Source organism: Aricia agestis, chromosome Z (genome assembly GCF_905147365.1).
Source record: "Aricia agestis chromosome Z, ilAriAges1.1, whole genome shotgun sequence".
Lineage (NCBI taxonomy): Eukaryota > Metazoa > Arthropoda > Insecta > Lepidoptera > Lycaenidae > Aricia > Aricia agestis.
Window position 1 is genome coordinate 25,236,247 of NC_056428.1, and position 19,369 is coordinate 25,255,615.

At 34.0% G+C, this 19,369-nt stretch overlaps 1 protein-coding gene across 2 annotated transcripts in view; it reads right to left on the reverse strand.

The window, feature by feature from the left end:
* Window positions 1-3,013: 3,013 nt before the first annotated feature.
* Window positions 3,014-19,369, reverse strand: part of LOC121739364 (facilitated trehalose transporter Tret1-like) — a 67,463-nt gene continuing 51,107 nt past the window's right edge. For both annotated transcript variants that reach the window (XM_042131805.1, XM_042131804.1), the window contains exons 5-14: window positions 13,250-13,405; window positions 11,412-11,495; window positions 11,084-11,171; window positions 10,862-10,992; window positions 6,799-7,008; window positions 6,536-6,616; window positions 5,029-5,127; window positions 4,318-4,463; window positions 3,765-3,885; window positions 3,014-3,192 (exon numbers count right to left, since the gene is read on the reverse strand). In XM_042131805.1, coding sequence (XP_041987739.1) covers window positions 3,106-3,192; window positions 3,765-3,885; window positions 4,318-4,463; window positions 5,029-5,127; window positions 6,536-6,616; window positions 6,799-7,008; window positions 10,862-10,992; window positions 11,084-11,171; window positions 11,412-11,495; window positions 13,250-13,405 — 1,203 coding nt within the window. In that variant the 3' untranslated portion in view covers window positions 3,014-3,105. The remainder of the gene's footprint in view (window positions 3,193-3,764; window positions 3,886-4,317; window positions 4,464-5,028; window positions 5,128-6,535; window positions 6,617-6,798; window positions 7,009-10,861; window positions 10,993-11,083; window positions 11,172-11,411; window positions 11,496-13,249; window positions 13,406-19,369) is intronic.

Sequence of the window (19,369 nt, forward strand, 5' to 3'; positions counted from 1 at the left end):
CCTACTCTACCCAGCTAAGTATAATATACTTAAGACTACTACTAAAGATTCATATTATGAATAAATTAAGAAATTTAAAAATACCCCCGCCAAACAACTTTAAAAAGTAATGAAATAATATTATATCCCAATGAATATCATCTAGGAATGTTGGATGAGGCCGTCAATATGAGTCCAAACATGAAACCTCCACTTTGGGTTCATATGGCTCCTATAGAATCTAGGTTATGCTGCAGCAGCAGCATGCATTTACTGTTTATCTACGTCTTACTAGTTGTCCCAATTAAAATGAGCCCAAACACGAAACCATTGCTCTAAGACCTAAGTTGGTGAGGAGTTGGGTATCCTATTGATTATTACCAGGTGATGCTGCAGCACCAGGTCAACTCTCCATTAATGTGTAAATATTCATAAATGACACGAACTAGAATGCAAAATATAAAGCCCATCAAACGACTGCAAGTTGCTAATCGGCCCCAGGGCCGATCTAGGGAGGGGCAAACCGGGCAATTAATTGCCCGGGGCGGCAAAAATGAGGGGTGGAAAATTGAGAGCGGCGCGGTGTCGCGTCGGTTGCCTTCGTACGCGAGTCCAACTCGCACTTGGCCGGTTTTTGGGGCGGCAATTATTATTTTGCCCGGAGCGGCGAAATAGCTGGATTGGGCGCTGATCGGCCCTTCACGAACCAGATGAATAGCGATTTTCCAGCACGGAGCAGGCTGATGATGAACTATAGCTAATAACACTCTCGAATAAGTCAGCTTTCAAACAAAAAAAAACTAAATCAAAATCGGTCCACCCGTTTGGATGCTACGATGCCACAGACAGACAGACAGACGATAGACAGACAGACACGTCAAACTTATAACACGTCTTTTTGTCGGGGGTTAAAAATATACACAAATAAACACCTAAAAAGTAAGGTTTATGCAAGTAGTTGGTAAATAATAATAATCAAAATATATTTAATCATCTACCTGCTTTACATAATTTATAATATTATTGTAATTTTAATCCTTAGTCCATACTAATATTATAAATGCGAAAGTCTGTTAATTCTTTACGCCCAAACCGCTGAACCGATTATGCTGAAATTTGGCATAGAGATACTTTGAGTCCCGGGAAAGGACATAGGATACTTTTTGTCCCGGAAAAATGTCCAGCGCGACAAACGAGTTTTGGCGCAACGGAGTTGCGGGCGTCATCTAGTTTATAATATTTGTGGTTTTGGATAATGATGGAGGATCGACTCGACTCACGGCGTCCCTCTTGCCTTTGGGCGCACACTTTGGGAACCCCCACGGGCGTAGCGAGGTACAGGTACAAGACCGATCGGTCTTTAATGCTCACGAGTTTCATACCTAAACCTGGAGCGGAGAGAGTTGCGAGGTGAGAGGGGAGGCATTCAATTCCAGTTCACTCGCTCATTATTTTGTTAAAAATCACGAATTCGAAGGATTTTCTTAATCTGCCCATGGACATGGACCGGTTTTAGCACTACCAGCGCCCTCGGCGAGATTTCCTCGGCGCCCAGGGTGCTGATAGTGTTGAAAAAATTTGGCGCTCGTTTTGTTTGCCTTCGGCGCCTCTTTCGGCGCTAGGGAGGGTAGCGACGAAGGTTTTTTGTATATTATATAAGTAGATTTTAATATTATTATTAATTATTAAAGTACACATATAATTAAGGCCTTGGTGAAAATTCCAAGTGCCTGCCTGTTGCCGTTATTGATAAAGAGCAAAAAAGACGGGTTGCCGGCAGAAGTGAAAACTTGATTATTAACGTTGTGCGTTATGTTTTTAACCCATTTTTTATGAAAATCAATTTTTTTATTACTTAATCGAAACCCTTACAATTTTTTTAACCCATTCAGTTTTCATTCAGTAAATTCATCAATAGATTTCTTTATTTTATTATTATTATAGTGGCTTGGCAATGTCACTTGACTTGGCAATGGCCTTACACAGTCGGCACGCGTAAATTAGTGTTTTAATATGTAACGACGCATGTGGCCGATGGTACCCAATAAATCCAATTAGTCGCTGATTATTTCTCTAGTGCTCATTGCCAAGAATACCAAGCCACTATAATAGTAATAAAATAAATCTATTGATACATTTACTGAATGTTAATTTAAATTACAAAATAAGTTGAAGGCTTGGCTTGAATGTAATCTGAAAACTTTTTACCACAGAAGTATTGAATAGCTATACAATATTTTGCTTGGCTCTTTTACATTTCATGTTTTGGTGGGATTCAATTTGACTGCGCCGAAACGAAAGTGGAATGAAAGAAGATGACGAAAATTGAAGACGAAAGCGCATATTGTGGACATATCTATTAGGTATCTGGGCTAAGGCAGTACCCCAGCCAAGTCTCGAGCAAAGGCACGGCCATTGCGTACCATAGTTTTCTAGAAGCGGTTCGTGGCTATTTCACATCCATATACATATTTTTAGTGATTTCACTTTTTCAATACTTATTTAAGAGATTTTTTTTAACTCTAAAACTGCCAAATCTAATCTATTTCATTTTTTTTTATTATTTCCTAAAAATCTGAAATAACAAATTCATAATATTGTACAATCGCCTTTTTAAATTACTTTATGGTACTGTTTTCTACATTTATTTTATTGTTCAATGCTATATAGGGTGTAACAAAACTATATGATATAACTTTAAAGGATGTAGCCTGTATGTGTTCCTGACATAGAGTTCACTGTAAAAGTAGCAGCGCTGAAAGAGATTTTTTTTTTCTGATTTGTATGGGTAACCGCGTAGCGTCATGCATTTTCCCATACAAAAGTGAAAAAAAGTTACTCTTTCAGCGCTGCTACTTTGACAGTGAACTTGTGAGGAACACCCCCTAAAGTATTATCACTTAGTTTTATTACATCTTGTATGTCGTAATTGTTCTCAAAATTTTGTTAAGCTGTTCAAGTGGTAAATTTAAAAATTTCCAATCACTTTTCAAGTTTTTAGGGAAGTTTTTAGGGAACTAGGAAAATAAGGCAGTATATGGCAAGATTTACTTGGTATAACAAATTCACCAAAATAAAAATATTACTTGTATAAAATTATTATGCATTACAATAACATTGATTATTCTACAAGTTTGTGCAGTCTCCTTCAAATGTTGGATTAGCTGTACCCTTCAGTTCGCGCAATTTTGCTACTTCCATGTCACTTTTCCTCTGCAAAAAGAAAAAAAAAACACAATATGAACTTAAAAGTCATTGTTGAGCGTCGTAAAATTATTTTTTATACATTTTTAGACCACGATACCTTTGCTTTGTGGGAATATTTACAAATGAGTTAAGATAGACAAGTAATTTTTTTAGTATGAGGTGTATGCCCATTTGTAAAAACTTAGTGTTTGTTGATTACGAGCTATGATATTCTATTAAGTATAAAATAAAATCGGCCAAGTGCGAGTTGGACTTGCCCATGAAGGGTTCCGCAGCAGCAATAAGGTTTATTTCTATGAAATTAAAAGATTTTTGATTTATTTTTATATTTCAGTCGATTTAATAAAAGTTAAATTAAGGTTTACCATTTATAACGTATAAAAAAACTAATTGCTAGATCTCGTTCAAACCAATTTTCGTTGGTAGTTTTTATAGTACTGTACATCATATACATTTTTTAGAATTATCATGCCCCTACTTTAGAAGTTAGAGGGGGGGGGGGGGGGACACACACACATTTTTCCACTTTGGAAGAGTCTCTCTCGCAAACTATTCAGGTTAGAAAAAAATGATCAAACCTGAGATCGATGAACTTGATTTGTCAGTCTTGTTATACCGGCAAAATGATTCTCTATGTCGTGTAGTTTCTTCCCCTCCGTTTCGGGTAGTATAAAGTAAAATACTGCCGTACCCGAAAGACTAAAAAAGAGATGGTAAATTTATAATATTCAACATTATTGAATAATAATAAGTATCAATAATTAATAATTATGTTATTTAAAGTATGACAAAAAATCTACAAGATGGACGGTTGAATAAAGCACATCATAAAGGAAACCTTAGCAAGGACGCTTTGTTATTACATTGGCGACTTGAAATCTGAGAATTTGTTACGTCTTATAACTCTTACATTAAGTAAATTACAACAATAAAATTGTTTTGACTAGACGAGGTTTTCACCCACATTATTTTACTGGAATTACTAATTACTTAGATGTTATTGACCAGAAAGGTTACCGTCTGTTTTGTAAGAAGTTACAAATATCTTTATTAACGTCCGATAATTATTTTCAACGAAACATGAAGAGAGATATTTATTTTGAAAAAAAAATTATACAGGTATTAACTTACCAAACAAAACCATAGAATCCGTATGTACCCCATATTGAGAGAGTGTCAACCATGCTTATATACATTTTATTTGTTAAGAAGCCGAAGATATAACCAATAGCACTGGCTAAACCCGCCCCTCCTGCTCTTGTTTTTGCGCTAAAGACCTGGAAAAAAATATAACTTTTTATCTTGGAAGTCGGCTTTAATTTTTTTAAATAATAATAATATAATAAAGGTAGAAAGCTACTAATCCCCTTAGTAATTAAAATATTTATAATGCAAATAGGCATGGGCGTACCCAGGTTCTGGGCCAGGGGGGGGGGGGCAAGTTACCCAGGTCCTGAGCCAGGGAAGGGCAAATTACCCAGGTTCTGGGCCAGGAGGGGGCAAATCAGATTTTTTATGAGCTAGGTGTTTATAAAGAATAAAAAAAAAAGTTTATTTGTAAAAATATTGTATTGCAAACAAATGGCAAAAATTCGTTTTTTTATTTTTAATATTTATAGATGAAAGTACTAGATAATATACTTAGTAGGGACGTCAATGTGATCCTGCCCCCCCCCCCCCCCCCCCCCCCCCCTCGGTACGCCCATGCAAATAGCTAAACAAGGTCTACTTAACTTTGTCTGGCATATTAGAACCACATAAGAGACAAGAAGAGCGGACCTCGAAAAACAATATTATTAAATAATTCTTAAATATTTAAGACTCTGTCATAACAAAACTTACTTCTCCAATTAAAATCCACGGCAAAAGTCTTATTCCAGAGTGAGTTACCAGCGCCAACAACATAAGTAGAGTTGTAGGCATCCAAGAGTACGGGTTTTTCTGTAATTAAATTAAACTATTGTCATCAATATAATATAATTATTATCTACTTAAGTCTTAAGCTTAGGCCAAACCTACACGACCAAAGCGACTGCGAAGCGGTAGCGTCTACCGCGCGGCGGACGCTTCCCATGTAAATGTAATCTTATTACGCCGTGCACACCTGCACGACCGCGACGCGGGATGTTCGCGTTGGCAAGCGAAACGTGCGCGTCAAGTTGTCAGACGCGTGTTTTGAAGTGTAAATAACTAGACTTCTTTTTTAAAACCTTTTTTATATATTTTTTTTATTTTTTATAACTCTTTAGTTTATGATTTTTTGATTTGTTTACGTTTTGATTGATAGATTGACTCATGCTATTAAGGCGTCTACCACATGTGCATGCTTGAACACAGTTTTGCTAGCGCATGCTTCTCGCGTGAAAAGACGTAAGACTGACTTATCTACCACATGCATGCGCATTGCGCAAGCCACATTCTTGCCGAGATCGTCAGCGTATAAACAATGTTTCTCAAACAAGAACTATTTCTTCTGGTTTTATTTTTCCAGTTTTTGCTAGTCACAAAATTGATACTCAATACAACAATAATAATTATTTTTTTCATATGCGTATTTTTTAATTTCTGTCAGAATAATCTTTCGATTTGGTCTTTCACGAATCACGGAGCGAGCAGAGATTTTTATAATTCAATGAAATCAGTTGCAAACTGACGATTATATGTACGTAAATCTGCCATTTTATAGCAGCGTGCGCGCATTTTAACACCATTTGACTGACTAAGAGCGGCTTAAACACTGAACTTCCAACCACACTCGCAGACAAGTTTCTACACGAAGGCTTGCGCATGCCTGAATTTCAAGCAAGTTTAAAAACCATCAAGCCAAACTTTGGGGCTTGCGCGTACTACTGTTTTACTAACTACATGCACAATGTTCAGTGTTCAAGCCGGCATGTGCAAGCAAATCTGTAGCCAAGCATGCACGTGTGGTAGGCGCCTAAATTAATTCGACTTGACCATTGTGGACACAGATTATTTGCGGACGTGTTTTATTCCTCTGCACCTTCCAAATCAAAAGCAAGCAGCACCTCGCAATCCTCATGCCCATCCGACGCATAGGACTTTGATGTTAAGTATGATGACGTCATTACCACAACAGTTTAGCATGTAACACCATAAAGTCGCGCGTCTTCAGTGACCGTTCATTAACAAATGAAGTTTGACGGTTCGCACCGTAGTCGCGCAGGTGTGCACGGCCAGTTTCGCGTTGCAGACGCTCCCGTATCGCGTACCGCGTCCCCTGTCACTGACGCGTTTGTTCTAAGCTTTAAGCCAGATTGACGTGGTGCGAAGCATCCATAGATATTATTAATATTATTATTAAATGTATACAGTAAATGGTTATTACCATAACAGTTTCAACTGTTGCATTTAGGGCTGTACTCGTGTTGACGACCACTAGTACTTCGGTTGGTTGTAGCACATCATGCTGAAATAAAACGTTTACGATTTTGAGCTCTTGTTTTATGATTAAATGCTTGTTTTAAACTATTTTTTTATATTTAAGTAAGTAATAAAAATGTTTCAATTCAAATCTGTACCAATTTTTTTTCAGGTTACATAAGGTTCTTTGTTTTCTCTCTAATACTCATAGGACTTAGGATCACTTACCGTTCGTATATAGCCATCATAAGCAGCGACCAGCAAACAGCAGATACCTGCAGATGCTGTTGAGAAGAATGTCAGTGGTCTCTTCCCCGTGTAGTGTACCAGCACCACACATGTTCCACAGCCCAAAATTTGTAGGATACCTAGGATAAGCGTGGCGTAGTACTTATCAATAGGCGCTTCTAGCATCTGAAATATCGACACTGCATATGTCTGCAGTATCGAGATACAGGCGTAAAGATAAAAAAATTATAAAAAGCAAAAATTACATTAAATACTTTTCAATGATTTTTATTAGGGTTCCGTACCCAAAGGGTAAAAACAAGACCCTATTACTGAGATTTCTTCGATGTCGATGTCTCCGTCTGTCCCCAGGCTGTATCTCAAGAACTGCTATAGCTAGACTTCTGAAATTTTCAAAGATTGTGTATTTCTGTTGCTGCAATACTTAACAACAAATACTAAAACGCAATCAAATTAATATTTAAGAGAGTTGTATGGTTGCAACAACAAACGTGATTTTTTAGGTTTTTTCGCTCGTAATCAATAATGGTAATAGCTAGGCACTTGAAATTTTCACAAGATCCTTAGTTATATTTGTACTTTAATACTTAACTAGCTATTTGACCGAGCTTTGCTCGGTATTCGATACGTGTTTTATCGAATACCGAGCAAAGCTAAAATAAAATGACATTTTCTAAAAATGATTCCTAGCGAGATCGATTTATTGCCCCCGAAACCCCCTAAATACTAAATTTCATGAAAATCGTTGGAGCCGATTCCGAGATTCCAATTATATATAATATACATAATATTATACTAGCTGTTTGACCGAGTTTAAACGAGCAATTCTTGTATATATAGGTACATATATATATATATATATATATATATATATATATATATATATATATATATATATATATATATATATATATATATATATATATATATATATATATAAATATATATAAATATATATATATATATATATATATATATTTATATATAAATATATTATTATATATAAATATATATATATATATTAGGGTATGTTATTCGAATATTCAACGATTTTATTATTCGAATATTCGCCAAATTATTTTTCGAATAATTCGAATAGTAAAAATATTTTTTATTTTTGTTTAAAATGCTATCAAACATAAAATTAATATGGAATAAGAACATAATTAAGTTTATTTCAGAAAAATAATATTATTTATGAATATTCTACATCTTTAATGATAATATTATAATATATATAAGGGTGCTATCACAAAAATAGGGCAACTTTTGAAGGCATTTTGTCTTCATCATATTTAATTTGTTATTAAATTCCCTGTTAGTGTACATGATAGGTGATCAATTAATCCTGTCTTATCTAAAAGAGTCAGTCAATTTATGCCTTAATTTAGGAAATTTTTAGAGTGTTGCTGATTTACACATCTAGGGACTGACAACTTTAAACCCTTCATGCGCGAGTCTGACTCGCACTTAGCCTATTTTATTATTTTTTAGGACTACGTCGGGTCGAAACTTCTTATAGGATATATAAAGAGTGGAAATGTATCACAAAAGTATATATTTTTCAACATTTGGGCCAGACTAAAGCTGTTTGTTTGACTGCTGAGTTTCAGCTTTTGATATAATATTTTCAATAATTGTTTTTCTTCAGTCTATTATATTTTTTTCAGTTGAGAAGGCTTTAACAATATTTATTATGTATTTCGTTATAGTACTGATGTTTTCACACTAAACGTCAGTCCGAGCGCCTTTAGAAGCTAGGGCCTGATGATCTAGGGACTGATTATTTGGAATAAAATTGAACTTAAAATTCTGTTGCAAATAACATTATAAAGTCTACTATGATATTGCAAACAATGCCGACGTATTACATATAAAATATATTGATTAATTCATAAGAATTTAATATCAATAAACAACAAAATTACTTATCTAGGGATTGAACAAGTGACTGGAATTACCACGTGGTGGGCCACAAACTTTCATTTCTGCACTGATTTATAAAATAACCGCCGCAGAGCGAGTGTTGTCAGAGAATAACTTCATGTAATGCTCTTAAATTCACCAACAATATTCAACGCACATTCTAATGTCGCGAAATTTTAAAATTCGTAAGTGGCTAGGGCCTGGCGAATAAAGTTGAGAGCACTAAGCTCATTCGAGAAAAAATAATTATTGTTTATTTTAACTACAAAATACTTACATAATTAGCTGCGAGTACTTAAACATTTTAAAAATTATGAATAAGAATAAACATAATACTTTTTTAAATATGGATTCCTAAATACAAAATTTCGGAGAACAGAGATGCCTACGGCCTGACATTTGGGACATATAAAACAGATTTTAAATATCCAGTATAATGTTACTTTTAACATAATTTTGGGGAATAAATTAAACACATTGTAAACTAATATTTAGCAATGGGGATTGTCCATTTTTTTTATTTTGCTCATTACAAAAACATTTCGAGGAATAAGGTCAGTGATCGTTTTTCTGTATATAAACGAAAAAAATACCCATTAGTTACTTATATTTTTGAACAAATATGTTTAACCTTTGTTTGACCTTCAATGGCGTTAAATTAGCAATAAAGTCGACCAACATTACGTTTCGAACTTTTGGTAAGCTTCTCGTATCAGCTTTCACATAATGAAAACTTGCATTTGACGAACCAGCCATTATAAATAAGATTGAAACAACATTTAAAACATACTACAAGGTCAATTGGCCGCAGATGATGACATCAGAGCGAAACTTTAAAAATTTATTGAGAAAAAACTAGCCAATGAATTTCAAAATTATTTAATTTATATTCTTAAAATTTTTTTTGGACAATGCCCATTGTGGTAGTAAATAATTAGTATTGATTTTAACTGAAATGTGCTGCGGAAACGAAGTTTCCCTATTTTTGTGAAACCACCCATCGACCATCCATCGTCGGCGTTGACCATGTTTTAGAAACGTCTAATAAATTAATTTGCATGTTTTTAGGCAAAATAACGATTTTGCCTAAAGACATGAAAATAAAGATATTATAAACTCCTTTCAGTCATGGTTTTCAGTATCGTCAGTAATGGCCGCTCACGATCTGTATCCATTGACTTCTTTCAAGCATAATCACATGATAAAAGTAAATGGTGCTATGATCGAAAACGGTTTACACTTTACAGCCTTCCTTTTATTTTAATGTATATCTCAAAATATACATTTTTAAAGTGTTTAACGATAAAAATTAACTATGTTATTTACAAAGATTTATGTTGATAAAAGTAAAAATTTGAATTGCTTACTTCGTAGTATTAACAAATTGGTTGTACATGGTTGTACGAAGTTTTTTGTTACTTTTGTTCAAAGTTTAGAGCATTTTTCAAAAATTTTGATTTATTCGAATAATATTCGAATTATTCGAAAACTTTTGTAAAATATTCGTATTATTCGAATAGTATACTTGTCGAATAATTCCCTATATACAAGAATATACAAGAATTGCTCGTTTAAACTCGGTCAAACAGCTAGTATAATATTATGTATATATATATATATATATATATATATATATATATATATATATATGTATATACAAGAATTGCTCGTTTAAAGATAAGTATAAGATTAATAATACAATTTTAAATATGTAAATATTTAAGGGGGGGTCCCATACAAGAAACACAAATTTTTGCCTACTTTCGCTCTATGCCGGTACGAAACCCTTCGTGCGCGCGTCCGACTCTCACTTGGCCGATTTTTTACAGAAAGTTCACACTATTACCCATGTAGAATACAGATCACTATAATTAAATATATGCAATGACTTTTAAATGGTTATGTACATATTTTGTAAGATTTATTCGCAAACAAGAGGTATTATTAAGATTACTTACATTACATTACACAATTACATCGCAATGCCAAATGTGGTCATAAAATAAGTATGTAAAATACCTAATATTGTTTTCGCTATGCAATACAATATTATTATATTTTATTTGCACATAAACTTACATAGCATGCAATAATGAAACCATATTTTTTAACAAACCTGTAACGTAGTCATCCCGCTAAAATGGCCGACGAAAAAAGCGTATGAGACAAGAAAATATGGCACCAAAAAGCTCCTCTTCATGTACATTGACATCTTCTCGCAGATTGTATCTTCTGTGTCATCCGAAGCTGCAATATTGTTTGGTTTTATTAAAATTATAATACCGATTTCCTGGTGTAATTATATCGGTATTCGGCAATCGGTTAAATAAAAAAATACCTTTCTTTTTCTTGAATAATGATTGTATATCCTTCAACTCATGTTCAACAGCGCTAGGTCCAATCCAACCACGAAGCCATTGTAAGCTCTAAAAGTAAGACTAATTACTTATTAGTAAATCTATTTTTCGTTACAGAATAGTTGCAATAAAAATCTCATCATCAGTCATCTTGGCATCGCCACTACCGTGCCCCCCAAAAATGTAAATGTTGTTACAGTTTTGATCTAGTGCACTACTATATTATTATTAGTTAGTGTCATAATTTCGTTTATTTTAAATTATAATTTCTGATTTTGTACCTTAAAACATATTTTTGTAGATTTTTACCTTCCTTGCATCATCGTGTCGTTTGCGAGAAACCAGCCAGTGCGGGGATTCTGGTACAAAGAACAACGCAATCACAGCCAGTACCTGAATTAAAAAATAATAAATATAGGTAGGTTAAATTACTCGTGAATAACTAGACTGCTTATAGGTAGGTAAGTACTTGGTTTTAAATAAAACTGACATATCCCTACTAGGGTTGTTAACTTGTTAAGCGGGGAATTCACTACCGGGCTGCCAGCGGGCCGCCCGGTCTGGCACAAGTCTGCCGCTTGCCCCTATTGAACACACACAGAACAGGCAAGTCAGTCGAATAGATAGAGGGCTACAGCTCGGTCGTGGACTTATGGACTCAATCTTCTTTGTAACAAATGATAGATCAGCATCGGCATTGATTTCTTTGGATTTTTCAATAAGTTCGTTTTTATTAGGTAGATCGGTGTTCATGTAATCCTTGCTTTTAACTTTCTACAAACAAGGATACGGTAGACAGGTAAATGGAAATAAACGAATGTCAAAATTGTTTTTGTTCCTTCATTCCTAAGTTTAGTGTTTGTATTTTTTACAATAATATTTTAAGTGCACTCCAGTAGTCCAGTCGCTCTCCAAGGCGCGAATGACGGCGGGCCGCCCGTCGCGACCATTCATGTACAGACTTGCCCGTGCCCGCGCGGAAAAAATGCGATCTCGCGGGCAGGTTGCGGGCACGGGCCAACGGACATGTCTATGTCCGTACCTAGGAATTGACGAGCAGACATGCGACAGACATGCCCGTGACAGCAGCCCGTAGCGGGCGGCCCGGTAGTCAATTCCCTGCTTTACCTACGAATTTAAAACGTGTTCCTCTTTGGTCGTATAACGTATTGTTGTTTGTGTTTTGGGCTTTGGCCACTGATCACCATTATACAGTACTTGTATAATGGAGGTCAGTGGCTTTGGCACATGCGATTAAAATTGTCAGAATCCAATTTTGAAATCTTTATTTTAAATATTTAAAAATAAATTATATCAGCCAGCGCGAGGCACATTCCGTTCATAGTCCTAGTGAAACCTGACGAATTTGACAGATATTGAAACCTGACCGTTTCTTTGCAGTCGAACGTCGATACTTGTACTGACAGACATCGACCTGCTAATTCTAGGGTCTAACTGGCCTTAATATTATTATCATCGCTCTTAGAGTAAATAAGTCAATGGACCGCTGGTGCCAACTTATTTAATTTCGACTAAAGACGAGAAATAATTTAAGTATACTAGAGATCGACCAATGATCGAAATTCGACCTTAATTTCAACGACTTTAGGACTACGAAGTACTTACTTACCTATATTTTGTAAAAAAAATATTGACTATCATATTTTTTAACTCTTGTCTCTGGGACTCAGCTGATCTCAGACTGGCCGTGTAAGCATTGTCTAATAAAAAAAAAACTATAATCCATTTTCAATTTGTCACCTTGTTGTCAGCCGTTGTCAACAGACTTCAACCATAAATAAAAGAGTATAATTCGTATGTATGTATGTGGTATGTATAGTCTTGTCACTCAAAAAATCTCTCATTTTTTCTAGTGTGGGTGTTGTAGTGTGTGTAATGTTTTATTTGTTAAAAAAAAGGAATGATAAAAGCATAATTTCAAATAAATATTAGCTCGATGCACTCCTTCACCATATAAACTATAATTTTTTTTTGGCTCACGTATTAATATATAGATGGCAAATAAGGTTTGCCAGATCAGCTAGTTTAATATAATATTATATTTTTACAATAAATTTAAAAGGCATTGATACATATTAAACATACCTATAGTATCAAGATTTTTAAATAACAGCAAATTCTAATACCGTAAATATAATATTGACAAGCGCCACAGTCCTCCAGTAGAATAGTAGGCCAAACAGGAATTGCGTGAAGACGCCTATTATGATGCACATTGAGCTGGTCGCTGACAGCATCCCACGGAGATGGGGCTGGGTGATCTCTGCCACGTACGTCAGGACCTGGAATAAAGGCAATTGTACGTAGAGAATATCGTCACTGCCTCACTATACTATCATCAGAGGCAGCGAGTCCCACATACACGTAATAGGATTTCTCATCCTCCGCGAGAACAACAGTTCTGCTAAAAAAATTTACTTAGTCGTCTAGTCGCACCTAAAAATTTTAGTTGTGTTTTTTTTTAAATTTTGGTCGTGCGACATGCCACTAGTAAATTGGACCTTCATGGTCATCAGGAATCAAACTATTAATTTTATTAGCAGTTATCTGGGAGCACGGCAGTGCTCCAGCCAAGCTTTTTAGCAAAGGCACGGCCGTACCAAACTTTTCTCGAAGCGGTTCACGGCTTTTTCACACCCCCTTTATCTTCGATGTTAACAAAGCTAAGGATTTAGAATTTCGGTGACTAGGAGTAAGTATTAAAACTAGCTTAACCTCCAAATTACATAACATTTCGATAAATAGTTTAATAGTTACGGATGATCAATGTTACTACATTTTGTCACTCACTGACTGACAGATCATCAAAATTTTAAGGTACTTCTAGCAGACTTAGAACCTTGAAATTTGGCATCAAGGTAGGTAATTATCCACAATGAAAGGAAAAAATTATGAAACTGGCCAAGTGCGAGTCTGACTGGCGTACATAGGGTTCCGTACCGTAAATTTGTATGGGAGCCCCCCTTAAATCATAAGTTTATGTATTTTTTATTACTTTCTATTAAAGTTGAAATACAATTATAGTATTTTTTGAAATTTTCAAAAACCTTACTTTTACCATTATGGATATAGTGCAAAAAAGGGCAAAAAAACGTGTTTGTTGTATAAGACCCCCCATTAATCATTTATTTTATTTTAGTTGGTCTAATAGCTTTTATAGCGACAACAAAAGTACATAATTTGTAAAAAATTAAAATATCTAGGTATTGCGGTTCTCGAGATCTAGCCTCGTGAGTCGTGACACACGGACGGACGACAGACAGACAGCGAAGCCTAGACTCATTAGGAATAGGCTCCCGTTTTCATCCTTTGGGCAAGGAAACCTAAAAAATGAAAAGTATAATATAACTTTATTAAATAAAAGAAAAGATTTTTATGTTTGTGGCTTTGCAGGAACATTAAAAATGAGTTTCGATTTCATAATAATTATTATACGTACAAAAGGAAAAAAAGTTTTAACAAAGTTAACAATGAAACTATGATAATCAAATTCGATTAAAATATAAATAAAATCAGAACTGCGAATTACGATGTCCACTCCATACTCGCTCGACAGATGGTGTAGCACTCCCTTTATATCGCGGTATCGCTTGTTTGCGGAGTACAATTATTATGGTTTAAAAAAATCCGGAGTAGGTAGTAATACTTTATGTCTATGGTAATACTCAATCGAAAGTAACATCGGTGCATGAATAACCTCCTGAAAGTTCAAAAGTTAGTGGGCTACCGGCTATCGCCATAGAATTTGTACTTTGTAGAAGTACCTACCTGTTATTATCAATTAATTTTACGACCTAGAATAACCTATGTGAAGTTAGCAACCGAGTTCAAGGTAAATGATTTTTATATATGTCATTCGATTGTACCCGGAGTGTACCCGATTGTACCGCAATTAAAATCGTTTGTACCTCAATAGGGTAGAAATGGGGGGGGTGGTAAAATTTGCTTAGCAACCGACATAAAGATACCGGAATTTTAATGATGCCATCTGGAAGAGTATCGTTTGTACCGGATTGTACCCGTTTTTAAAGTTAATTTTTTTTTTTGATTTTACGAAAAAAAAACAAAAAAAAATTTTTTCCCTAAAAATAAGGCTTTGTACGGAGTAGAAGGAAAGAAAGTATATAAAGCAGTTCAAATGTGTAAAAGAAGTTATTTTTTGAGGTAGATTCGTTCGGTCTTGACGAATTTTCCAATATCTTACTATAAAAGTCGGAGTTATATTTTGCAGTTTTTTTGTCGTTTGTACCTCGCCAAAACAGAAAGATTATAAAAGAAGATACTATTCACTTTAAATTCACACAAAATTTTTTGAGACAACAACGACAGAAATTCGATCGGTCTTGACGAATTATCGAATATCTTACTATAAAACTCGGAGTCAAATTTTGCAACTTTTGTCGTTTGTACCTCGCCAAAACAGAAAAATTATTAAAGAAGATACTATTCACTTCATATTTACACAAAAAAATTTGAGGTACAAACGATTTTTCATATAGTAACAACGTCAGAGATTCGATCGGTCTTGACGAATTTTCGAATATCTTACTATAAAACTCGGAGTCAAATTTTGCAAATTTTATCGTTTGTACCTCGCCAAAACCGAAAGATTATAAAAGAAGATACTATTCACTTCATATTTACACAAAAAAATTTGAGGTACAAACGATTTTTCATATAGTAACAACGTCAGAGATTCGATCGGTCTTGACGAATTTTCGAATATCTTACTATAAAACTCGGAGTCATATTTTGCAACTTTTATCGTTTGTACCTCGCCAAAACCGAAAGATTATAAAAGAAGATACTATTCACTTCATATTTAAACAAAAAAATTTGAGGTACAAACGATTTTTCATATAGTAACAACGTCAGAGATTCGATCGGTCTTGAAGAATTTTCGAATATCTTACTTTAAAACTCGGAGTCAAATTTTGCAACTTTTATCGTTTGTACCTCGCCAAAACCGAAAGATTACAAAAGGAGATATTATTCACTTCATATATACACAAAAAAATTTGAGGTACAAACGATTTTTCATATAGTAACAACGTCAGAGATTCGATCGGTCTTGACGAATTTTCGAATATCTTACTATAAAACTCGGAGTCAAATTTTGCAACTTTTATCGTTTGTACCTCGCCAAAGCCGAAAGATTATAAAAGAAGATACTATTCACTTCATATTTACACAAAAAAATTTGAGGTACAAACGATTTTTCATATAGTAACAACGTCAGAGATTCGATCGGTCGTGACGAATTTTCGAATATCTTACTATAAAACTCGGAGTCAAATTTTGCAACTTTTATCGTTTGTACCTCGCCAAAACCGAAAGGTTATAAAAGAAGATATTATTCACTTCAAACTTATATAAAAATTTTTGAGGTGCAAACGATTTTACATATAGTAACAACGTCAGAGATTCGATCGGTCGTGACGAATTTTCGAATATCTTACTATAAAACTCGGAGTCATATTTTGCAACTTTTATCGTTTGTACCTCGCCAAAACCGAAAGATTATAAAAGAAGATACAATTCACTTCATATTTACATAAAAAAATTAGAGGTACAAACGATTTTTCATATAGTAACAACGTCAGAGATTCGATCGGTCTTGACGAATTTTCGAATATCTTACTATAAAACTCGGAGTCAAATTTTGCAACTTTTGTCGTTTGTACCTCGCCAAAACCAAAAGATTATAAAAGAAAATACCATTCACTTCATATTTACACAAAAAAATTTGAGGTACAAACGATTTTTCATATAGTAACAACGTCAGAGATTCGATCGGTCTTGACGAATTTTCCAATATCTTACTATAAAACTAAGAGTTAAATTTTGCAACTTCTATCGTTTGTACCTCGCAAAAACCGAAAGATTATAAAAGAATATTATATTCACTTCATATTTACACAAAAAAATTTGAGGTACAAACGATTTTTCATATAGTAACAACGTCAGAGATTCGATCGGTCGTGACGAATTTTCGAATATCTTACTATAAAACTCGGAGTCAAATTTTGCAACTTTTATCGTTTGTACCTCGCCAAAACCGAAAGATTATAAAAGAAGATACTATTCACTTCATATTTAAACAAAAAAATTTGAGGTACAAACGATTTTTCATATAGTAACAACGTCAGAGATTCGATCGGTCTTGACGAATTTTCGAATATCTTACTATAAAACTCGGAGTCATATTTTGCAACTTTTATCGTTTGTACCTCGCCAAAACTGAAAGGTTATAAAAGAAGATATTATTCACTTCATATTTACATAAAAAAATTACAGGTACAAACGATTTTTCATATAGTAACAACGTCAGAGATTCGATCGGTCTTGACGAATTTTCGAATATCTTACTATAAAACTCGGAGTCAAATTTTGCAACTTTTATCGTTTGTACCTCGCCAAAGCCGAAAGATTATAAAAGAAGATACTATTCACTTCATATTTACACAAAAAAATTTGAGGTACAAACGATTTTTCATATAGTAACAACGTCAGAGATTCGATCGGTCGTGACGAATTTTCGAATATCTTACTATAAAACTCGGAGTCAAATTTTGCAACTTTTATCGTTTGTACCTCGCCAAAACCGAAAGGTTATAAAAGAAGATATTATTCACTTCATACTTATATAAAAATTTTTGAGGTGCAAACGATTTTACATATAGTAACAACGTCAGAGATTCGATCGGTCGTGACGAATTTTCGAATATCTTACTATAAAACTCGGAGTCATATTTTGCAACTTTTATCGTTTGTACCTCGCCAAAACCGAAAGATTATAAAAGAAGATACTATTCACTTCATATTTACACAAAAAAATTTGAGGTACAAACGATTTTTCATATAGTAACAAAGTCAGAGATTCGATCGGTCTTGACGAATTTTCGAATATCTTACTATAAAACTCGGAGAGAAGTGAATACTATTCACTTCTCTCCGAGTTTTATAGTAAGATATTCGAAGAAGATATTCGAGTTTTATAGTAAGAATATCTTACTATAAAACTCGGAGAGAAGTGAATACTATTCACTTCTCTCCGAGTTTTATAGTAAGATATTCGAAAATTCGTCAAGACCGATCGAATCTCTGACTTTGTTACTATATGAAAAATCGTTTGTACCTCAAATTTTTTTGTGTAAATATGAAGTGAATAGTATCTTCTTTTATAATCTTTCGGTTTTGGCGAGGTACAAACGATAAAAGTTGCAAAATATGACTACGAGTTTTATAGTAAGATATTCGAAAATTCGTCACGACCGATCGAATCTCTGACGTTGTTACTATATGTAAAATCGTTTGTACCTCAAATTTTTTTGTGTAAATATGAAGTGAATAGTATCTTCTTTTATAATCTTTCGGTTTTGGCGAGGTACAAACGATAAAAGTTGCAAAATATGACTCCGAGTTTTATAGTAAGATATTCGAAAATTCGTCACGACCGATCGAATCTCTGACGTTGTTACTATATGTAAAATCGTTTGCACCTCAAAAATTTTTATATAATTATGAAGTGAATAATATCTTCTTTTATAACCTTTCGGTTTTGGCGAGGTACAAACGATAAAAGTTGCAAAATTTGACTCCGAGTTTTATAGTAAGATATTCGAAAATTCGTCACGACCGATCGAATCTCTGACGTTGTTACTATATGAAAAATCGTTTGTACCTCAAATTTTTTTGTGTAAATATGAAGTGAATATAATATTCTTTTATAATCTTTCGGTTTTTGCGAGGTACAAACGATAGAAGTTGCAAAATTTAACTCTTAGTTTTATAGTAAGATATTGGAAAATTCGTCAAGACCGATCGAATCTCTGACGTTGTTACTATATGAAAAATCGTTTGTACCTCAAATTTTTTTGTGTAAATATGAAGTGAATGGTATTTTCTTTTATAATCTTTCGGTTTTGGCGAGGTACAAACGATAGAAGTTGCAAAATTTAACTCTTAGTTTTATAGTAAGATATTGGAAAATTCGTCAAGACCGATCGAATCTCTGACGTTGTTACTATATGAAAAATTGTTTGTACCTCAAATTTTTTTGTGTAAATATGAAGTGAATGGTATTTTCTTTTATAATCTTTCGGTTTTGGCGAGGTACAAACGACAAAAGTTGCAAAATTTGACTCCGAGTTTTATAGTAAGATATTCGAAAATTCTTCAAGACCGATCGAATCTCTGACGTTGTTACTATATGAAAAATCGTTTGTACCTCAAATTTTTTTGTT